The sequence below is a fragment of the Alligator mississippiensis genome, chromosome 6, assembly GCF_030867095.1.
Source record: "Alligator mississippiensis isolate rAllMis1 chromosome 6, rAllMis1, whole genome shotgun sequence".
Lineage (NCBI taxonomy): Eukaryota > Metazoa > Chordata > Crocodylia > Alligatoridae > Alligator > Alligator mississippiensis.
Window position 1 is genome coordinate 4,237,294 of NC_081829.1, and position 16,560 is coordinate 4,253,853.

At 52.4% G+C, this 16,560-nt stretch overlaps 1 protein-coding gene across 1 annotated transcript in view; it reads right to left on the reverse strand.

Annotated features, from left to right (window-relative positions):
- The window catches only part of GRHL3 (grainyhead like transcription factor 3), a 33,624-nt gene extending 18,003 nt beyond the window's left edge, over positions 1–15,621 (reverse strand). The window contains exons 1-6 of the mRNA XM_006267980.4: positions 15,383–15,621; positions 5,477–5,663; positions 4,713–4,774; positions 2,408–2,747; positions 1,409–1,488; positions 364–517 (exon numbers count right to left, since the gene is read on the reverse strand). Of these exons, the coding sequence (XP_006268042.4) occupies positions 364–517; positions 1,409–1,488; positions 2,408–2,747; positions 4,713–4,774; positions 5,477–5,663; positions 15,383–15,594 (1,035 nt within the window). The 5' untranslated portion in view covers positions 15,595–15,621. The remainder of the gene's footprint in view (positions 1–363; positions 518–1,408; positions 1,489–2,407; positions 2,748–4,712; positions 4,775–5,476; positions 5,664–15,382) is intronic.
- Positions 15,622–16,560: the final 939 nt, after the last annotated feature.

The window sequence follows — 16,560 nt, forward strand, 5'->3', positions numbered from 1 at the left end:
TACCTCGTGCTCTTGTACCAGCACGAGGAGTAGGGCAGGAGAGCAGGACTTCTGGGTGCCAGCTCAGTCCGTCTCACATGGGCCCCAGGCTGCAAGCCCTCAAGCAGAAGCCCCTTTTGGGCACCGGCAACTCGACGGATCAGGCTGCGAGCTGCACGCCTGAGATTTCAGTGCAAGGCCAAGTCTGTTGCTGTGCAGCAAAGGATTAGCTGCTCTCAGCCAGTCTCCATCCCAGACGCTGGTTTAAGCCAACATGAGCAACAAAGCCTTTACTCTTCACACTCAGCTCTCTCCCCAGGCCAGCGCAAGTGCTGGACGTCTGTTTATAGCGTGTGTCAGCGAAACCGTCAGCTTGTCTCTTACCTTGACTTTATTTGAGGACAAGTGTAAACATTTGCCGTCTCCAGCTGTCCGCAGGGTGATGGGGTAGAACTGCCCTTTGTTGAGGTAGGCCATTGGCGAGTCCCCAGATTTGACGTGAATGGCTTTGGGAGATCCCAGCGTGTATTCAAAGTCACTTTTGTGGAACAAAGAAAGAATGATGAATAACCAGCCAATGCCATTTCAGGCTAAGAGCTGCGTACAGGGGCGTGTTAGCCAGCTACAGAGCTGGAAGGATACAGCCAGGCCCGCACTATCACTGCGCCGCTCTCCCTCTCTTATATGTCGTCTCCACAAGCGCAGATGCTAACAGCGCTGTGCAACACCCCTTCTCTTTTTGGCTCTCTGCCCCCCACCTGTAAGATGAGGATGTTTGTAGGGGTCTTCCAGCCCCAAAGGGACATCTAGTCCAGCTGCCCCGAGCAGAGGTTGGATGGGGTGACAGCCTGAGGCCCACTCCAGCACTCTTAATCTCCAATTATCCTCATTTTCCAGCCTGCTGGCATGGCCGGCCAGAGAAGTTTTTCAGTAGGGTGACTGACGTGCATGCTGCACCGGGGAGAGCCGAACTGTGCGGGGACGCTTGCTCAGCACCCCTGTGCTTCCCTGCATTTGCTGGCATGCCCGATTCCAGGAGGAACGGCCCCAGTCTCAGAGGAGCAGCAGTGGGGCCGTGCTGTGGAGCTGTGCACCAGATCAGAGCATCCCAAGGAGCTGGCGTCCACGGCTTTGCTCTCGGCCCTTTCGTACAAATCACATGCCGGACCCAGGCGCTGCTCAGAGCCCTTGGCTTCCACGCTCACAAAAATTCACCCTGACACTTGAAAACAAAACCTCACACAACAGAAGGTTTGTCCCTGCTATAGTGAGTGAGGGCATTATTTCAGAGCGGTTTATCCTTGGGAAAATATTAATTCTGTCTGGCTGCCAAGCTCAGTGCCAGCTCCAACTGGCAGCTGGGCAAGTGAAACAAGGCCATGTGAACCGGAAAGCAGGAGACAAGGCGGGGAGGAGGACTGCAGGGTACCTCTTAATGCTGTCAGCAGGGTAACTCTCGGAGCATGGCGGGTCTGGCTGCGTTTTGAGGATGTCACTGAAGAGCAGCGACTGTAGGGAAGCAAAACCAGAATGCATGAGAGTGAAATCTTTTGCTTCTCTCCCACCAGCTGTGTTTAATAATAGCAGCCCCATAGAATAGGGCCCAAGCCTGTGGTCCTGAGCCCTGGTCTTATATCAATCGGTGTCAGTGCAAAGCCCCTGTTCACTAGCACTGCACTGAGTTGCAAAGAAACTCAGAAAGCCCACAACAGGACAGGATTCTTTTGACACTTTGGATGCCCTTCGGGATCTCTGGATTTATCTTATAAACCTCATGTAGGTGTCTGTTCACATTGTCAGCATCCTTAAAGGGCACTTGAGGATGCTGGAGCACCCTGGTTGAGAATCACTGGCTTAGGCAATGCAGCTCGCATGGACCTGGCCTTCACTACGCACTTGAATAACTCGTACACCCTGGGGCAGAAGGGTGGAGCGGGCCAACAGGAAGAGGGATGGTGAGGAAGCCCCTTCCCACATCCGTGCTAATCCGCCCACCTGGCTATCGCTTTTCCTGCTGCACCCACCCCTCGGTGTGTCAACCGCCTTTGATTCCACCCACTACAGACCAGAGCGATGCCAAACACACTCCTTCAGATGCTGCGCTGCACACGCCCTCTGCTCTGCTGTTTAAAAATCACCACGGCATCTGCCCCGGAGGCTTTGTTGCTAGAACCGCATCCCCTTACAGCACTTGGGACCCAGCCCCTGGGGACGCATTGCAGCAGGAGCTGGTCTCTCGTGCATTGCTGGCAGCCTGGGCTGATGACAAAGCACCATGCTTTTCCATGCTCCTCTCTCTTTACATCACACAGAAGGGAAGCACCCTGGTTTTAGAGAGGAGGAATCTGGGGCGCACAGCAGGTGCGGGATACCCCCAAGAGCCTCGAGTCCAGCCCACCCAGAGATGCAGCCCCGCAAAGGTCCTGACCTCCTGGGGATCCTCTTTGAACGTGCTGTCCGGCTGCCACCTCTGCTGCGGAGGCACCACGTGTATCGTCTCGAAGAGGGAGTTCAGCGAGCCGCTGTCATACACATCCCCCGAGGAGATCATGTAGTGCTCAGGGTTGGCGTCCAGCTTGCTGGTGCCCGGTGGGAGGACGGTGGGCTTGTGGGGAGTCTGGGGGATGCCTTCAAGGCTCAAGCCATTTTTCTTCTGCAGGTCGGGATATTCTTGGGTCACGGAAACGTTTTCGGCCAAGAGCTTCATGAGATGGGCGGAGCTGTCGAAGGCCGGGATCTCAGGGTCGTACTCCATGCCATGGCAATGCCTAGGGGAAAAGGATCCAGTCTCACACCAGCACAGGAAGAGAGCAAGGGCCTATCCACTGGAAGAGGACGTGAGAAGCTGCCTACCCTGGACTCTTTTGGGCCCCGACGTGGGGCTCCCCACATCCTTCCCCTGCAGTTACCACCTGAGACCATCACTGGCTTCCAGGGTTACGCACCTCGACATCCTAGTCACTGAGGCATGCTCACCTGCCCCCCAAAAGAAGATGCCGCACAAGCGTCGCTGCACTCATTTGCATTAGTAAATAGGCATTTAGGCAAATTAGGTGCAGCCCTAACACACTGAGCAAGTTCCAGCATAGCCCTCACTCTAGGGAAATCTGGACCCAATTCAGTGGAGCACAGAGCTGGCCTCACCGAGTCCAAAGGACACCAAAGGGAGTGAGTGGAGGGTGCTCAGCACTGCACAGGATCAGGGTGCTTGTAGGAAGGCAGGCAGAGGAGAAACTGTTTGCAGAAATAACTTGTTCTTAAAGGTCAGTGGACTGGAGATTTGGGGGTTGAGTCTAGCTCATCTCTGTGTAGAATACACTTAACATCAACCCCGGCCCTGCACATTCAAGAGTCCCAAGTCAAGCCTCACAAAACCAGAAGATTTGGCTGTAAGGCTGGGCTTCTCTGCACTCACGAGGCCTAGACACTTACTTTAGAAAGGGGGGTGAGGGGGAAGCTGAGATTCTTCTATGTATTTGCATGACTCCAGGAGATGGGGGTTGAGAAAACCCACAAAGAGCACAAGACTAACCACAGAAATCAGGAGAGCTGGTGCAGCCTCAAGACAGGGCACGAGGGACTGAGCATAGGGGAGAAAACAGCTAATAATGTTCCAGGCTGGGGAGCAAAAGAAGAAAGAAACCCCGCCACGCAGTGAAAACCACGTGATCCAGGGCCAGTCGCTTCACCAGGCTGGCACGCACCAGCCCAAGATCCCTTGCTCAGCCGGAGAAAAGCCGTGTATAGCGCCTGTTACCGTGCACAGAAAACAAGCCAACCTCCGCACTGGCAACACACTCGCCCTCTTGACAGTGGCACCTCCCCTCAGGGAAGCCACAGCTCCCAGCCGCCCTGCTTCAGGCAAGCTTCGGTTTCGGGGACCAGCCCAAAAGCTCTTGGCTCCCACACCTGCCAGGAGCATGTCAGTGCTCAGAGGACCAACACAGGCTCCCCAAAAATGAACACTTTTCCTCCATCCTCTGCTAGTGAGGGGAGGGGAGTGAAACCCTCGAACAACCCCGCAGCAGGAAACTGGAACCCCTGCCAGACAGCAGATAAATAGCACTGCTCTTCTTTTAATCCAGGCAGCCTTTAGCAATCCAACAGCCCCAACCTCTCCGAATGGGGACCGCCAACGAAAATAGTGTGCGAGCCCATTCACAGCCTCCGAGAGGGGCTAGGCTTAGACCCAGGAGGAACAAAGTCCCATTCAATGGGCCCATTTCAGTGCAAGCAGCTCACGAAGTGAAATGCAGAACAGATTGCCAAAGCACACAGAGTTCAGGAAGGGGAACTGGATTCATAGGGGCTAATGGGCCATTCATTTCCCAATCAATTATCTAAAAAGCCTCAGAGGGACACAAAGGAGTCATCAGCCAGAGGACACTGGGCAAGGTAGAAGCCACTGACATGGAAAACTCTTATCAGCTTCTTGAATCGGGGAGGGCTTGAGGGCTCCAGCTGGTGAACTCCAACTACAGCTAGGGATGGAAGTCAGCTGGACTCCCCTGAGTTCAGCTGGGCAGGTCCCAGGCGGTGCAAGTGGGTGTAGCTACTTCACAGCAGCTGGGGATCTGGCCTAAAGCATTTTAATACAGGTCTCTCAGTTAATTGCCTGCACAAATGATGAGAATAACACAGTGCTTTGATGTCTGATTTATGCGGAGATCCATCATGCATGCAGGCGGCTGGGGGGGAAACAGGCAGCGCCAGAGAAGAGGCATCTGTCTAACCTCTTTCCTAGTTCAGTGCGTCCCGTCGTGCCCGGTGGAAGGACCCTCTTCTCCTTTGGGACCTGCGACAGGATGGAACAGAGCCTGGTTAAGTGCCAGAGACTTGGTTATGGAAAGCAGCAGCAATGTCAGGCCTGGTTATACCGAACAAATCTAGGGGTGAAGAGACTGGCTTGGCCTGGGGGAGGCAGGCTGTCTTCCACAGACCCCCTGTGTGGCATCTCGCCGGGGGGGGGGGGGAAACAGGGAGGTTTCACAGGTGCCCAAGGGATTCAGGAGCATCAGTCCTGTTGGTTTCCACCAGGACTCAGTCCCTGAGCTGAGCTGTTTCAGAAAACCCCAGTCCCCCCTCCTGTTAGAGCCACACTGCCCACCTCGCCGGGATGCCGGGGGAGCAGGCCTTTGCTAGGTGCTCAGTGCTTCCTGCTGAGGGAGGACGACTGCCCTCAGGTGGATCTTGGATCTCGAAACCTTCCTGACCCCCTTAATGCCAAGGGGGAGAGTGGTGACGTGGGAAAAGTTCGAGTGTGGGATTTGGGAGCCCTGGGCTCAGTTCCCCACCTTGACATGGAGTCCCTATGTGATCTCGGGCTGCTCTGTGCCTCACTTTCCCCTCTGATAATAGCACCCGACCTCCCATGGGTATTATAAGGCCAAATACATTAGAGACTGTGAGGGTCCATGAAAGTACTTCACACAGATCAAACAGCACGCGCCCGGGATGGTTCGACAGTCTCGTTCGGGACTCCCGGACAGGAACATACCATGTAGTAATCGTAGAGGAGGCTGAGGGCAGCCACGCTGTCGTCGTCTCCGTTAATCCTCATCATCGCCTTGGTGGCTGCGGTCAGGGGGTTCTCCAGGTAGGTTTTCCAGGCCTCGTCTTCACTGGTGTAGGAGAACTTCTGGAAGTTCACGCTGTCGTTCTTCATCAGGCACACGGACCTGAAACTGAGGCAGGGGTTAAGGCAAAGCGTCAGCACCGGGTCTTCAACCTTGCCTTGCGCTTAAAGGCAGCCCGGATGGGAGCTCAAAGGAACCCTGGCTTTCACCGGGGGCTGCTTTCCTTCCCCCTCAGGGCCAGTGAAAATCCCAGCTCTGCCCTTTGTAGGAGTCTCGAGGCCAGATCATACCCTGGCAGGGGCTCCGACAGGAGCCAAGGGGGTTGTAGACACCCCCTGCTCCAGGGATCCTCCTGCTCACAAGAGGCTTCCTCAGAGCCAGGCAGGGAGAGGCAGAGGAGTGCAGTGGAGCATCCTTACCCTCTCTGCTGGGCAGGACTGGTGCACCCCTCAGCAAGGACATGCCCTGGCTGGACATCCCCCCCGGCTGGGACAACACGTCTGCAGGGAGCTGGACCTGGACCAGTTCATACTCTGTACTCTCAGGGCAGCAAGGAGCACAACTTTGCAAGCGCACTGCTTTAGAGGATGCACAAGGCTGGGGGCGGGGGGTGCTTGGGGCTCGTGGGATTCAGTCCATTGTCTTTTCCTCATTCTCTTTTAAAACTGTAATTCAGCTCTAAGAAGTTCTTTTGACACGATTTACCGATTTCCAGTTTTCACCTACAAAGTGCCGGGGTGGGGGTGGTGGGCAGGTCACAATACCATCGCTTACACTGAATACTGCTTTACAGAGCAGAAGGCAACGGGACCACTTCGATCTGGTACAAGCATATCACAGCCATGTCTGGCTTGGTCTCTATTCTTAGAATTTCTCCAGCTCTCTAAATTCTGCATTAATGGATCCTCAGATGCACGGCCGCCTTGCTGGAAGCCAGGAAGAGCATCCAGGAAGAGCGCACACCAACTGCAGATGCTTCGTCCGCCTGATGAAGGGTATTATTTATACCCGAAAGCTTGCAAGGAAGAATTTTTCCAACTATTTGAGTCGATCTAATAAAAGATATCAGATTTACGCAAAGAACCTTGCGTTGCTGGAAGCTAAGCAGTGGCTCCTTTTATTTTCCTTCAGCAAACCATGCTAGCATGCAGTAGATCGGAGCGAAGAGGGGCTAGCTTTTACAGTGTGTTCCCCTCTGCTGGGTTATAACCACTCTGAAGGGATGGACTAAGCATGGGCACAGCCTGCGGCACCCACTACAGCTGTGCCTACGTGTCTGCTGTCCCCAGGGCAGCGTTTTACCTTGGGGAGTGCATCGCCATGCCTTTGGTCTGCCCACTGTCCACCCCACATTACAGAGGAAATGCCCATTCATCTGTTGGTAGGAAATCCCCAGATATGCTCCAATTTTTTGAAGATTTGGGTTGTCAAGAACTGCAATGTTTTTGAGCAAGAGAACAATGAGATGAAGAATCTTTGGTTTCAGTGAAATATTCATGGGAAAAAGGACATTTCCCAGCCAGCCTGAGTCACCATGGCATTCACCACTGTTTCAGTTACTCCTTGGCCTATTGGGGACCGATAAAAGTCCCAGCCGAGGATTCCCATCTCAGAAGAGTTTCCAGCTTTGTCCCATATTGACCCACTTCTGCTTGGTCGAAAGGCTCTTCTCCCACAAATGCTGGCTTCCTGTGAGCAGCAGGAAAGCACAGCCCCAGAAGTGAACCTGATGCAGCCAGACAAACCCTTAGAGAAGAGCCCATTAACAACAGGCACTTTTAGCTTGGTGCGGAGCTGCAGGACGTGGCCCAGGTGAACACGTCCGGGGCTGTTGGTCAAGGGATGCTCCAGGAGGGGAAGCCGGACCTCCCTGGATGCCTCTGCAGGCAGTAGTTTACTTGACGAGCGCCGACGCATTTTGCTTTGTCCTTTCTGACAGCCCAGCTCTTGGAGTGTAGGGGGAACATGAAGGTTTTAAGAGGCTGTGCCGGCCCCGATCTCCCACAGATGTGGCCGTACCTTTTTCATCCACGGTTAAGTGCACTGCCATTCCCCCAGCAGAGGTGCAGACTCCCATTGATTTCAATGCCAAGCAGTAGCAGTCTGTGCTGCAGAGGTAGAGGCCCCAGGTGCCATCGTGATGACGAGGGGTTATCCATGGCATGCTCCCCTGTTTCCCCAGTGCCCAGACTGCCCACCACCTTGCTGTACCAGAGATGCTGAGTTCGGGCTTCCTTCCCTCACCCACCTCTCCCTTGCTGCCTGGGATGATGCACTGACTTTGGTTTCACTCAGCGCGTGAAACTGGAAGCAGGTGTTTCGGGAGTTTCGTTGTCTCTGGCGTTTCTCACGCAGCCCTCCCTCCCCTTCAGTGCTGCTCGCATGTCTCCAAGGAGCGCGGATCGGGATGACTCAGATTTCACGGCCGTCGACTCCGCGATGGGGCTGTTCAGTCCTGTCTGGGCAGGAATCCTCACCCGTTCTCAATGCAAACTTCTCAAGGAAGAGCCGTCAGCAGCACAGCCTGCATCTGGGGTGAGACCCGGCTCCTATCACTTGTAATCAGAAGAGATAACACCGCGCCGCGATGGAGCAACACAGGGCAGAAAACAGACTGTTCAAGTCAGAAATGGCTTGGCGCCGAGTCTCCAAACAGGGAAAAAGTTCCCAGCTGTATCTTTCTTATGTCACCATTTACTCTGTCCAAAGGGATGGGAGAGCGGGTGTAAAGTACCGCAGAATAGCAGGGTGTTTGTGCCCAAAAGCTTGCAATTCGAGAATTTTTTTTGCAAAAATCTTGTTGGTCTAATAAAAGATATCACCTCTACCGTGAGTCCTGATTGCTTTTTCCTCTAGACCGACATGGCTACAACCTGGACACCTGACAGAATAGCAGTGCATTTCAACACCCGATTTGCCCTCCAAGGTACAAAGCAGAAGGAGGATCAGGATGGCACCCTTGTCCCCAAATCCAAACAGCCTGTCCCTGTCTCTGGTTTATGACACATGAAGGTTTCCAAAGCGTGTTAGGAGCCTCAGTCCCATGTTCAGAAGTGGCTGAGCTGCTAAGACTCTCCGTGTAGCTGAACACCAGCACGGCTTTGGGCAACTGGGCTGGAGGCCAGCAGAGTTGCGCTGGATTCATTCCAGTTAAAGAGGGAGTTAAAAGTGACAATTTTGCATCTCCCGTTTCCTCACTCTCGTTAGACGGACATCTGCAAGGCACACGCTAATGTGAGCTAAGTGCCTCGTTAGCCTATGCAGGCTGCCACGCCAGTGTAGCTGCACAACTTCCAGTTGTAAGCTAACGCCGCGCTGGCTGGGTCGGGGTTTGCTTCACGTTATGCTGCGCGGACAAAGCTGTGTTTTTTGGGATATGAAGCAAAACCTCTGGTGCAAAGACCAGAGGTTTTGTACGATGATCCAATGCTGATTTTTCAAAAAGCCCTGGAGATGACTTTGGCTTTGGGTCTGGAGCTGCTGAGATTTTCCTGCCTCACACCTCTGTTCAGGGAAACAAAGACGGGTTTGTAGCTGGCACTTAACTGACAATTCTGTGGTCGAGGCGCCAGGAGAACAGGACCTGGTTTGAACTGCGTGGGGCTGAAGGTTAATGAATGCACGAGGAAGGTGGGTTCAGGAGAGAAGCGGGCACATCACCCAGGGAGCGGATGCCAGGCTGTGAGGTGCTCTCCGAGCACGCTGGCCCCTTGGTCTGTGTGGGTGCAACGTGCGGGTGTCACCCGGCTGCCCATTCCAGCTCAGCCTTCTGCCAACTGTAACTGAGGGGCAAGGGAGGAAAGAGAGGAGCTCAATCCCGGCTCCAGACAGGTCGGCGCTCCCCCGGCGTCGTGCCTGGTCCCTCCCTGGTGCATTTGTCAAGCCAGTCTGAACCCATCACAAACGGCTGCTTTCTGGTTGGCAAAACAAACTTTCCTTTTCCAAGCAGCCGCCTTTGTGCAGCGGATCAGCTCAGGAAACAAGCACACGATCCTGGCCTCCCTCCGTGCGGCTGAGCCTCCGGGGCTTGTGCAAAGCGGCGCGCGGTGCTGGGAAGGGCGCAGCCTGTTTGTTTCCAAACAGCGCGGGGTCTGGCCAAGGGTGACCCACACCCAGCGACAGCTCCCTTTCCCCTCTCTTTGCCAGTCCCATGCGATACCGGCCTCTCGGCTCCAATTCCACCCTAAGGGGGAAGCTGAAACAGGAGAGGCTGCCCGCTGGGGTCAGATGGAAAGAGCAGGTGAGTGGGATGAAACAATTTTCCCTTTTGTTGGGCCACAGGCTGGGTTTCTGTGTGCTTGTCCTCCCCACAGCCTGCCTTTCTTGGCCTCCCTGTGACAGAGCATATATAATCAGCCACGCCAGATGCTGGTGGCTTTACCGCAGCATCGCATCATCCAAAGGGCTGACCTTAGCAACCGACAGCAGGGATCCAGAGACGCTGGCCTCTAGGACACACTATTCGTGCCAGGGCTGCCAGCTGATCCGGTCTGACCCTGTTCACCGACTGCCGCACAACTGGCTTCCAGCTAGACTCCCCTTGCTCAAAGACCCCACGCTCCCACATCCTCCAGTGAGACCAGGGCACGATCAGAGAAGGGGAACAGGAAACATGTCTGCTTCCCAAGGGAGCTCCCCGACCCCACCAAACAGTACAAAACCCCGCGATGTGATGCGAGCTCAGAGGCTGGGCCCAACCCTCCGGGCTTCATCCCTGCTTGAGAGGGAGTAAGGAGTAAGTCAAGTGACAGGCAGAGCCAGAGCAGAACTGTTTGGCAAGCACGCAGATATGAGCAGATACATCAATACCCACAGACGCGGGCACGGACCTGGGCACAAAGCACAGATGGACATTGGTAACAGACTGGCAGGCCAGCGGGTGCAAGCTAGCTCTGCAGCCTCGCAGCGCCAGGGCCCTGGCTTCACCTGTGGCATCTCATAGGATGTTTTGGGGGTTACAGATACTGCACCCTGTGACTGCGGGTAAGTGTTTGAAGTGGCCATGTTGGCATTTCCTTTAGTTAACAATAGTCTGCAAATGCAGGGGACTGATCTGCATGGCTCAGAAGACTCCTTCTGGTTTCTATTTGCCCCAGTGCCAAGTACATACTTAGCACCGATTCACACGCAGCTTCCAAAGCCAGAGCATCCACTGGGACCAACCAGTCCCACCTCCGGCACATGAAGGCCAGGGGAGTTTTTCCAGGAGCTGGATGAAACCATGTCTGTGTCCCTCTTCTATGCTCAGTGTTTTACCAGTGTGACCTGCTGCTTCCTCGCTCCCGGCTGGGGTCCTGTTCCCTCCCCTCCTGAACAGAAACCTCCTAGGCGGTAGCATGTGCAGGAGCAAGGGCTGCTCACGGCATCCGGCTGGCCTGCAGCCTCTGCACGCGCACAGCTGGAGCGCTCAAAATCATTAGGCACTTTGGAAAAGCTTGAACTAAAACTCTCTTCTCTCTAGCTTACTCATCTTCCTTATAACGAGAAATAAACCAGCGTACATATACATTTGGATACTCGTGCATCTGTGTTTAAAACAAAGATCCTCCCGTGCACCTGCATGTGTGCACACACATGATGTGTTGTCAACACCAGGCATTTAAACGCGCTGAGGAAAGCAGTCCCAAAGCCTGAGCCTGGCTTTAATAAGTGAGGTGATTTGTGAGCTTGGGCTGTTTTTAGTTGCCTTCCAGCTTTGCAGCATGGCAGGGTCACACTTTCAAGCTTATCCCCAGCTTGAGAGAGGTTGGCACAGGCTTCTTCTTTCAAATGAAGCTAAGAGGATCGGACATACTCACTTGATGCCAGGAGCTGGGGCTTTAAGAAAAAAAAATCTGCACCAGATATGGCAAGATGTGCAAGAGCAGGTCCCACAGCTGGTCACACGGATTCACAATCTTTCAAGAGAAAGTGAGTGCTTTTGTCAGCTCTTCAGGTGGCCTGGTTTTAATCCCATATTAATTATTGTTCTTCATTTGTACTGTGGTAGTGCCTAGATAGGGTCTCATACCACTGTATTCAAGTTCTTATATGCTTGTCATCACCCCAGCATCCTACCAACGGTGCACCGAGTGATGGGAGCTGCTCCTAGAGGCAGGAGGATGCGAGAGAATCTCAACTTTCCTAAAGAAAGGGAGCAAGGACAGCAGAGACACCAAGGGACTGCACGGGAAGTCTGCGGTAAAACAGGTCTTAGGAGTCCCCGCCTGTCACCCCAACTACCAGGTCATCTTTGCCTGCCTGGCACCTTTCTGATGAGCCAGTTGTGCTACCCGCCGTACATACACACAGCAAGGGCCAGCCAAGGAAGACCACGTCCTACCTTGCAACGCTCCCTCAAAGGGGCTCTTCAGTGCTGGAGTGCTAGGGCCTCACCTCAGAGCTCCATCTTCTCATTTCACCTATCAATCCCACGGGTTTTTTCAAACGGTTTCTATCTCAAGTGAGTCTGCCTCCTTCGATCCCAGGTGGAGCACAGGTAAGTAACCCATTTCCAGGAAGCAGGTAGGTCATCACGGCGTGGTCACCAGAGAGAACAACGGTGATGAGCAGGAGCCTGAGACGCACCCAGCGGGTGATACGCTAAGACCACCGAGGACATACTCTCTTGATTTGTATCATCCTCTTGTCTTCTCGCCCTGCCTGCCCGCCCAGATCCACCTGTTGTCTTTTGCCGTCTAGCCGGACGGTAAGTTCCTTTTTGTACAGCCCCTTCCGAAATGGGGTCCCACGGGCATGGGAGCCCGTCCCATAAAATGAATCCTCATCATGAACAAGGGGGTCCATGGTTTCTTAACAACCTCTGCCCATTGCAACCCATGCACTAGAGATGGAGTTTCAACTTGAATGCAATCGCCGCCTTCTTGAATCCAATTGGGTAATGGGTTTTTTTTTTTAATTGTTTACTTGGCATATAACTGCCTTTGACCAGGCTCTCGTCCTACAACGAGCTCCATGAAAGCCAGCAGAACGGAAGTGTGTGGAATATGCATGCCATGCAACTACTTTTTTAGGTGAGCATTTTGTAATGATCCAGACAGCAAACACAATGCGGGGCGAGAGCCTCAGTTGGTGAACGCTGCTGTCACGTTGCTGGCTTCACCTCTCTATCCCAGTGCATGCCACCCAGCCGTGTCTGGGCAGAGGTGCTGCACAGAGGTAGAGTTACGGGGGCTTTTAGTCTAGGGTTTGCTCCGGGTGACTTGATTGCTTTGCTCGATGGGGGGCTGCAGTTACTGGGTTTTTAATGTGCAAATCTCTCCGTACATAGCTTTATACAAACAAATCCCCCTGCTCATGTGAAAATATACCTTGCTGCCGGGATGGGGAGCCTTTGTGGGCTTTCCAGCTGGGACCTAATAAAGGGCTTTAACTTTTCATTCACCAGGAGCATAACTCAAGTTTTAATAACACACCTTATGCATGACAAAAATTTGCTCCTGGCGATCATGGTTTCGACCACAAAACCACAACTGGGAGTAGCTCTTGGTTAACTCTTTCAAGCCTGCAAGCTGCAGCATTACGCATCTGCTCACTCTTATAAAGGGCTGCGTAAACTGCTAATAGGAACAAAGCCTTGTGTGGGGAAAGGCTATTCCACTGCCATCCAGGCGGCCTCGTCCTCCCCAGGAAGATTGCCTGGGGGGAGAGGGAATGTCCTTTTAGGTCAGATAATCAGCTGGTGTGGAAGGTGCTCAAGCCAGGTGGATTTGCACCTGCTCAAGAGTCAGCCCTTCCCTCCATGTCTCCCATCAGGTTGTTGGAGATGCCTGGTTCAGGGAAAGCTGCAGGCTGGAAAAGGAGCATGTGGAAGCGCTAGGGCTGCACTCGCTGAGCTCCCTTGCTCCAGATCCCCGGTACTGCCCTTTAAACGCATGGTCCTATGAGGTGCTGAGAGCCATCCTCTCCCACTGACGTCAGAGGAGCTGCACCCTGGGCGAGTTTGGCCCAGGAGGGTCCCACCCAAGAGGGAAGGCTCCTGGAACAGACCCACTGCTAAAACCTTTGCGCTCGCCGCAAGCCTTCCTCAGGCCCCCTCTTCCCCTGACCCAGGTTTCTCCTGGTGCCCTGGCAAAGCCAGCTGAGAACATTTCAAGGAGGGCTTTGGCATCCTGCTGTTTCCACCTCCCTTATCTCCCAGCATTGCTCCCTTATTTGACCCCAGGCAGCTTTTCAGCTTGAGGGGCTCTAGGGCCATTGTCCTCTTAAACGGTTCCTTTCTAAAAGAGACTGCTTGGCTCCTCCTGCCCCCATGCAGCGCATCAGTGTTTGCAAGCTGGAGCTCATAGCCTCCAGCTGCCCCTGCTCTCAGTCCAAGCTTTGTGGTGGGAAGCTAAGGCTTTCCAGGTCTGGGAAAGCATCCATAAGCCTAATTCACAGGGAAAAGTTTTCAGTTCAGATCACTTCAGGTAGCTGCAAGGGGCCCTTTCCCTGCTCTGCAGGCAATCAGACAAAGCAACAAACCAGATCTCTCCTAAAGATGAGGCCAGATAACTACCTCTGCATTTCTATCAATCAGTGCAATCAAGATCTGAATCACAAAGGAGATGCTACTCTCATCAAATTCCCTCTGTTTCATCTGAAGGACACGGGGGTTAACAATCCATTAGTGGGAAAGGGATCAAGCAACCATGCAATTTATTAGGTAACATAATGCCACTGATTCACGGTGGGTAGAAACAATCTAATAAATCTCATTCTTAGCTGGATTTTACACACGCACACACTAAACAAACAACTAGCCAGCTCACCCACCCAAAAAATTCAAGAGGAAAAATTAAGACACTTCTCTGCTTTACTCAGCCCTGTCTCAATGTATTAAATGCCCAGGGTTTGCATAAAACTATCATTGGTGCTTCACATCTTCAAGGTCCTTTCCAGCCGTTGACTATCACAGCACCTCTGTCAGCTGGTAAATAGATGTGTGTATAATCACACACACACGTTTTCAAATGCCCTGTTCCAATATATCCATATAGCTCTGCCTGTCTCATCACACGATACGCACAGATATTTCCTATGGAGCTCTCTCTTCAGATAGCCTCTTTGACACCATTTGTGCTGCTCCTCTGATTAAAAGGGCAGAAGCCAGTCCTCTGCTGATGCCATCCTCCAGCGTCAGCCCGATCTCTGCCATATCATTTCCTACCCATGGGACCCTTAATTGTACAATCCATCCCCAGTTTATGCTGCAAGGATCCTTTGGCAGTTGGGCCAGCGTGCTAGCAAAGTACATAAGCAATAATATTTGAAGAATAAGCATTTAGGAGTTCCCAAATGTAGGAGTAACACCTTTTTACCCGTGAAAAGCTGCTCAGCAATATACTTGTTCAAAAGGTCCAAATAAATTGATCCACATCAATTTCTAGTTCCTTTATGAAGTCTAAATGTGTAGCTATGTAGTTTGAAGAACCCAGAATCTCATCCCAAACTGTTCAATGGGCTCTCTTTTCATTAAAAGTGATGCAGTCCAAGTTAGTAAGATACCATATACTGGATTTTTGTCAAAGGGAGACAGGAAAATTTTGTCTCATATTGGTATGTCAAATTTTAGTCTAGAGGGAAACTGTCTAATCAGAGATTTAAGGAGAGGAATTTTTGTGATATTGAGAAATGATTCCTAATAGGAGTAACAATAAGCTCATGCAGAACAGAAAAACTGAGACCTATCCCTCTCCCAATCCTTGACTTTAATTGCTAAATGGCCAGACAGGCAGATTAAACCTGTGGAATCTAATTCATTCAGACTAGCAACCCGTAAACCTTTCTCAGATGAAATGCTCAGCCTATATGCATAGGGGATTAGTTAAATAAAGCAGTCTACTTACTCAAGTTCATTAGACATGTTTCCCCAAGATTTCTCCGGATTTTCGCAGACAGTAAGTTCGGATGACTTCTCTCCTCTAGTACCTGCTAAATACAGACATTGCCTGTGAAATGAAGTGTTTGATTTATGTTGAGGTTTTTGTGTACAGGTATTTTGCTGACAGGTAGGTTCCCCAGAGTTCAGCCACTGATTGGTTGATGAGACAGGTGCCATGGGACAGGTACACCTAAACAGGTGCAGTTGTTAACCCTTAGTGCGCCAGCTGGAGTGGCAACGCAGCCGCGCTGCGAGGAGGAATCTACCTGCCTATAAGTAAGGGGAAGAGAGGGAGAAGGGTGGGGAAGCAAAGCAAGGAGGAAAAACCCTGAAGGGAAGAGATATGACAAAACAAGGAGGGAACCATTGATTCATCTCTGTGATAATTGGTTTCAAGCTCACGTTTAGTGTTTTATACGCTGTAATGCCAAACCGTAGCGTCTGTCATTCTCTAGAGCCAGGGGGCCAATTTGCTCTTTGCTGCATCTCTCTCTGACCCTCTCTTGTATCAAGGTGGTGATTTAAGAAAATCAGTTAAGTCTCACAGTTTCCTATCATTTAAAAAAAAAAAAGTTCTTTATGGATAACAGCCCTTGGCTTCCCTTTCCTCACCTTCTCTCGTCAGGTCTCTGGGGCCGTTTTTCTCTTTTAAGATCCTCTTTTAAAAAATGTAACTTTATTAGATGTCAGCACCTGTAGCAGGTTGCTTCCAGCCTCAGAGCACGCGGGTCATGGACTCCTTCCACGGGCCGCACCACGCATATGGGGGGAAAGGGTTCGGGGGCTTTTTTTTTCCATCCTTCTCACGTATGGCTGTCTACCAGCCAACAGGATGAGCGTTACTCCAGCCCACGGGCAGGCAAGGAGCAGCCCAGACACATGGCTTTTTTCCTGCAGTCTGCAAGACTTCAGCGCAGGTCTGCCCTGGTGACTCAGCTCTGAGTGAGGAAAAGGTTTATGCAACAGGACAAAATGCACCGAGGCTCGGAGTGCTCCTGCTGGCTGGTTTCTGTGTCTGTGCCGCACTGAACAGGCAAAGCATAGGCTTAGCGGGTGACTCACGCTGCCTGGGTATGGAAGGCAGGAGAGGATCTAGGAGGCATGTCGGTGCAAGCCTCAAAAAAAGATTAAAACCTTTCACCT